This window comes from Trypanosoma cruzi, genomic scaffold (assembly GCF_000209065.1).
Source record: "Trypanosoma cruzi strain CL Brener 1047053516275 genomic scaffold, whole genome shotgun sequence".
NCBI classification, from domain to species: Eukaryota; Euglenozoa; class Kinetoplastea; order Trypanosomatida; family Trypanosomatidae; genus Trypanosoma; species Trypanosoma cruzi.
In genome coordinates this window covers 14,334-20,436 of record NW_001849288.1, presented here as the reverse complement: position 1 = coordinate 20,436, position 6,103 = coordinate 14,334, and the positions used below count along the sequence as shown (strand labels likewise).

General features: G+C 49.2%; 4 protein-coding genes across 4 annotated transcripts, besides 9 other annotated features; all 4 read left to right on the top strand.

The window, feature by feature from the left end:
* Window positions 1–6,103: a sequence feature (heterozygous, non-Esmeraldo-like haplotype).
* Window positions 67–98: a microsatellite.
* Window positions 269–295: a microsatellite.
* Window positions 356–383: a sequence feature (AT_rich).
* On the top strand, window positions 551–1,195 carry Tc00.1047053503719.10 (uncharacterized protein; the record flags this gene model as incomplete). The annotated part of the gene is made up of 1 exon (XM_799398.1): window positions 551–1,195. One exon carries the CDS (start codon window positions 551–553, stop codon window positions 1,193–1,195), a length of 645 nt encoding a protein of 214 aa, XP_804491.1.
* On the top strand, window positions 1,476–2,213 carry Tc00.1047053503719.20 (40S ribosomal protein SA, putative; the record flags this gene model as incomplete). The annotated part of the gene is made up of 1 exon (XM_799399.1): window positions 1,476–2,213. The coding sequence occupies one exon, from the start codon at window positions 1,476–1,478 to the stop codon at window positions 2,211–2,213; it is 738 nt and encodes a 245-aa protein (XP_804492.1).
* Window positions 2,718–2,739: a sequence feature (AT_rich).
* Tc00.1047053503719.30 (hypothetical protein, conserved) lies at window positions 2,744–3,580 on the top strand (the record flags this gene model as incomplete). Its single annotated transcript, XM_799400.1, has 1 exon — window positions 2,744–3,580. One exon carries the CDS (start codon window positions 2,744–2,746, stop codon window positions 3,578–3,580), a length of 837 nt encoding a protein of 278 aa, XP_804493.1.
* Window positions 3,894–3,935: a sequence feature (AT_rich).
* Window positions 3,967–3,994: a microsatellite.
* On the top strand, window positions 4,047–6,103 carry Tc00.1047053503719.39 (hypothetical protein, conserved; the record flags this gene model as incomplete). Its single annotated transcript, XM_799401.1, has 1 exon — window positions 4,047–6,103. A coding segment is annotated over one exon (2,057 nt), but the record flags the coding sequence as incomplete, so codon positions are not given.
* Window positions 4,143–4,219: a microsatellite.
* Window positions 5,120–5,139: a microsatellite.

The following is a 6,103-nucleotide window of genomic DNA, read 5'->3' as shown; positions in this document are numbered from 1 at the left end:
AAATTTGTAAGAATAACTTCATAGACGCGGAGGAAAGAAAAGAACACCATGCTTTCACCCATTTAGATATACATACGTATATATATGTATATATGTATCTGCTTGTGCTTGCCTGCACGTGATTTATTAATAAAAACACTGAAGAATAAAAAAAAAAAAGAAAAATAGACTCCGAGGAGGAGGGAAGCGACGAAGCTGCTGTTTTCGTTGGTGCGCACGCACAAAAAAAGCATAAAAGGATGCGCAAAGGTTAGTAAAAAGTAGAATCCACACACACACACACACACACACACACCAATATAAATTCTTTTTTTTCTTTTTTTAACATACGTGCGATTTATAGAGACTGCATCTGATTTTTTGAATTTTATTTTTATTTATTTGCAATTGTTTTTTGTTGTTGTTGTTTTGTTTTTACTGACAATACGTGCGCATATGCCCCACGTTCCCACAACGACGTTTACTGGGTGGGAGGGGGTTCAGAGACCGCTGGAGGTGGTAAGTGTGCAAAACGAGGGACGCCAACTTGCATGTGGAAGAGATCATCCGTATGTCTACAACGAACGGCAACAATGCGGGTTGGGTCAATTCGTCAGAATCACTGTCGTTGGCGCCTTTAAAAAAGGACTCGCCTTTGGTAGCCACACTGGACAAAGAAAACCTAAAAACAGTCTCAGACACGTGTGGGTGCGTAAATACCACCACCTCACCTCTTGCCGTTGTCAATAGTGGAGACAACACGGTGGAGGAGTTGCAAAGGCGGTTAAAATGCGCAGAGCTCAACAACAGTATTTTACGTGGCAATATCGAAACTCTTAAGGCCGTTGTCAACCAACTGGCCGCGCAGTTGGACCTGGCAAACAACAGATTGGCATTACATGAAGAAAAGGAAAAAGTGCATGCTCTTTGTCACTGTGGGCGAGAAGGGAAGGACACAGAGAGCATCGACGATGAAGCGTCTTTGACTACGGCTGATTACGAGCGTCGGATCGCTGTCCTGTACGATACAATGCTTGAAAAGGATGCGACAATCACAGCCCTTCAATATGAGATGGAATCCCGGGAAGCGGATGCGTCGGCTTTGCTACGGATGTCGTTGGAAAAGAAAGATAAAGAAATCATTCGACTGATGGGCGAATTGGATCAGTTACGACGGTTGCATAACATGGAGCGATACGCGCGGGTCCGCAAATAGTAACGCAGCCAAAAGACAAACACACGCATACATACATGTGACTGGATCGTTGTGATTGTTTTGGTTTTTGCTTTCTCTACGCATGTTACTGACTCTCCAGACACACATAACAGACGCTTCTTGCCATCATGTGACACAGACGCACAAATAGTGAGAGAGTGAGGGACGTTCCTGTTGCGCATTTATTCATTTGACTGACCTTTTTTTTTTTTGTCTTTGTTTTTTTCCATGCAGTTCTGCTCACGCAAGTCGCACTCAAGGACAACCCAACTGCATCCGAATGACCTCTGTGGAATCTGGCGCCAAGGTCCTCCGCATGAAGGAGGGCGACGTGCAGAAGCTCGTTGCCATGCACTGCCACCTCGGCACCAAGAACCGCAGCAACGCCATGAAGAAGTACATCCACAGCCGCACGAAGGAGGGCACGAACATCATTGACCTCCACATGACGTGGGAGAAGCTGATCCTCGCCGCCCGCGTCATCGCCGCGGTGGAAAACCCGCAGGACGTCACTGTCTGCTCTACGCGTCTTTTCGGTCAGCGCGCCATCTTCAAGTTCTCGCAGCTTGTCGGCACGTCGTTCCTGGCTGGCCGCTTCATCCCCGGCACCTTCACGAACCAGATCCAGAAGAAGTTCATGCAGCCGCGCGTGCTGCTTGTCACGGACCCCCGCACGGACCACCAGGCCCTTCGTGAGGCCAGCCTTGTGAACATCCCCGTGATTGCCTTCTGCGACACGGACGCCCCGCTGGAGTTTGTGGACATTGCCATTCCGTGCAACAACCGCGGCCGCTACTCCATCAGCATGATGTACTGGCTGCTGGCCCGCGAGGTGCTGCGCCTGCGCGGCACGATCCCCCGCAGTGTGCCGTGGGATGTCAAGGTGGACCTCTTCTTCTACCGCGACCCTGAGGAGGCGCTGAAGCACGAGGAGGTCAACCAGGCCGCCGCCCCGGTGGCGGAGGTGGACGAGGGCTTCGGCTGGGTCGAGCGCGACAACAACGCCTGGGAGCAGTGAGTGGCGGCCACAGCAGCCACCACGAGGAGGGACGCCTGCAGCTCGTTGAGGCTTGGTGTGAGGAACAATAATTGTCGTTTATTTTGTTTCTTATTTGTGTTTTGGTGAGAGGGGGCACCGTGCATTCGACAGCGTGATTGCCTTGACAATGCCTGCCCCACCGTCATGATTCCCACTTTGTTTGCATCTCCGGAGAGGGAGAGAGACTGTCTTTGTGCGTGTATGCCGCGCGGAGGTGGGCAATGCCTGTTTGCCGAGCAGCGCACGCCTAGCTTTATCTTTTTCCCTTCTTTTCCTTTTTCTTTTTCCACTGCTTTTGTCTGCATGCGACACGTTTTTATATTTTAGGACCAAGGGAAAGGTTTGTGGGAATTGTTGACAGGGACACCAATAGGCATCAAATTGCATATCTCAAGAACGAAAGAGCACGGTGTAATTCCAAGCAGAGCGGTTGATTCCTTTTCGCATTCAGTTTTTGTGAATCATCACAACCGGGTGAATTACTTTAAAAATAAAAAATAATATTGACGATGGTGTTATCTTCGGCACCTGAAAGTGGTGGAGAGAAGGTAGGGATGATGCAGGGCGGACTTGAAGAGAAGAGAGACCCACTTATAAATTCCGCTGGATGTTACGCGTGCTACGGGGAGATTGCGAGTATTGTGGCCAGCACCCAAGGTTTGTATTATCATCAGACAAGAGGCAACGGTGGGACGGATTTGTTGAACCGCATATGGCGTTCGATGGGGGAATTGTTGGAGGAGCAGCTTCTCTTAAAAAGGTCCTGCATCGTGACGGATTTCTTCCATGCGAGCGTTAAGGTGCAAAATATCCAGTACTATGATGGAAAACATGTTTTTTACAAACTCCAGTTGGTACTTTTGCCAGACTTTACCTCCAAGTTTCACTTGCAAAATGTTCTTACCATTGCGGATGCCCAATATCATGCAAGCGTGCCGCATATCATCAGTTACTCCAAAATTGCGGATCGCTCTGGTACCGATCGGTTTGTGGTGGAAGCAGCCATAATAGACTCCACGCGTGAAATTGGAAAGTATCTCATGCGTAACGCGAAAAGTGTTCTTCGTATTGACATTGGAATCGCCTTTTTGGAATTCCGCGGTCGCGAGTACCGCATCAAATGGACGGAGGAATTTTTGCAACGGTTCAGGAAGGCCGTGGGGCCGCGTTCTGTTGTGTCGCCATATGACCCACCGCTGATGTCACCCGCAGCGACAGGTTGCCGCTTTCAGACGGCCTGTTTGTCGGAGGATAGCCTTCACAAGTCGCTGATAAATACCGTACAACGGGAAGGACGCCCGGCTGTGGTGGAGATGAACAGCTCGGGGGGAGGATCATGGTTGTAAGGGCCCGTTTGGTGACGGTGCGACGCGCAAAGAGGAGAAACACACCCTTTTTTTTGGGGGGTGGGTGGGTGGGGGTGGATTTGATGGGTTAGATGCAAAGAAGATATTCATGAAGAAGAAGATGTCGGTGGAAAAAAAAGAAATTGAAAAGAAAAGAAAAGTGGAGGGAACGGAGGCCTGTTGTGAAGGAATGCATCGGCAGGTGCATGCATGCAGGCATGTATATAATTGTGCATCTTACGTGTAGTGTTTGTATCTAAATATGTGTATGCGTTTGTGCCGTAGGTTTTGTTGGAGATTCTTATTCTTCTTCTTATTATTATTATCTTTTTTGATTTTATTGATTTTTTTTTTAGTTCACGCTTAGAGGAGTGAAAATTTGTACGAAAAGAAAACAAAACAAAACAAAACAAAGTAAGAACACCACCACATAAAAAATATATATATACATAAAAGGAGCGGTTACATGCAGTCGTTCAATTATGGTTCGATGCCGATGGGAGAGCGAGGGGTTATCATGACTTACCGCGCCCAGCACCTCCAACAACAGCAGGGCCACACGCACCATCAACATCTGCATCAACACCAACATCATAATCAGCAACAGCAGCATCACAATCACCAGTACTATAGCTACCATACACATTACCAGGCTGTGGTGTCTCCCAACGGTACCACCGCACCTCAGTTAACACAAGCATCGTTTTTTCCCCTTCATGCTGTAGTAACCCCGCCTCATTATTACAATCATTTGCATCACCAACATCACCTCTCGCATTCCCAACATCATACACAGCCGAACTCTGGTGTGGGGTATGCTAACACGGAGCGTTCTGGATTTTCGCTATACACGCCTGCAGTTTATGATGCGGGTTATTCTGCTTCTCGGCAGTCATCTCATCGAGAGAGTCATCGTGGGGGCCGTGGTCGCACGGCAACGCGAGGAGGATACAACGCAGAGGGCGATTTTCGCGAATCTTACTTTGCGGTCCAATTAAAGAGTTTTGCGGCGTTGGACGAAGCAAAACAAAAGAGTAGCATACGTGAATCTCTTCATCCGACGGTGTTTGGGAGAATGAGGCGTCGCGCATCACCCGGAGTACTAAAGATTCTTGTCATTGTGGAACGACAGTATCTTGCGGCATGCATGTCAGTACCCCAGTCGGATGACGACGTGATTTTATCGAAGGGAGTTGCGATGACATTTTTAGATGTACAGCACGTTTATTGTGACGACGGCATTCGATTAGTGGACATGGATGACGGCACCCATGTTGTAAAACACGTCTATTCGACACTTCGAACTGCTCTGGCCCAACTGGCAGCACATGACAGGACGCATAACAAGAGAGAGGCTACCGTAAATCTTTTACAACCCACCGGTAAACTTTTGCTGAAAGACATTCTTGTCAATCGTGCCGTGGCCACGACGATTTTGGAGACTTTGGAAAGAGACGACGAGGATGCAAATAATTTTTGGATGCAACTTCTTTTTGAGCCTGCTCCTCCCACGGCGACGGATGGCGCGGGTGGTTCGTCGCAGCAGCAGCAGCAGCAGCCATCTAGAAAGTCAGGTCCTCCCCCGTTTCTTCCATCATATGGGGTGGCAATTTTTGCCACGACGCAGGGGAATTGGTTGTTTAGAAAGGCTATGATGCATCCCCAGCGAAGAGAGGCTTTCTTTCGCGTGTTACAGGACGCGGCAGTAGCATCTCCGCAGGATGACACTGAAGCGGTGCTGTCACCGACTATTCCCGAACGGCTATTTCTGGCTCTGTTTTCTTCTCCTCTGGTATCGCGCTTTGTGTTTGAGTGCTTTGGTTTGGTGGAGGGGGTGCAGCTTTGTGAGGCGGAGTTGACAGTTCTGTATGCCGCTCTGGGGCGACTTGCACTAAAGGTTGTCTGCAGCACCGGCGGTAGTTTTCTCATGACGGCGCTGGTGAAGGCACTTTGCCCAAGTCGCTTGACCCGCGGGCAAAAGACGAGTGGGAAACGTGGCCGTGACACGGAGACGCATCTAAAACAACAACACAGCGACGATGAGGACCAACACCGTGCAACTGGCGGTGACGGTGGTGGTGATAACGAGGGAAATAACACTGGAAGCAGCGAGCAAGAAGAAAAGACAAATGGTATGTATGAGCAAAATCGACCCATCCACGTGGTGGGGCAGGAATACCGTATGTCGGAGATGTCTTCAGAGTGGCGACTCATTTACGCGGTAGCTCGGGCCTTTGTATCCGGTCCCATTCCTGGTGATACGGAAGAAACGGAGGCAACGCTGAGTTGCCGTGTCAAGCTGCTCACACAACACGTCGTGGCGTGCCGGTCCATACAGAGTCTTATTCCCTTCTTTGCTGATACCGTTGCCCAAGAGGAAACGGATCCAAAGCAGCAGCAGGAAAGTGTGCAAAACACATTGCCTGATGCAGCACAGTTCTTCGATGACTGTTCGAAAATCCTCTCGGAGATTGCGAATCAAACGGGACTTCTGGCGAACATAGTTACGGGAATTACGTATTG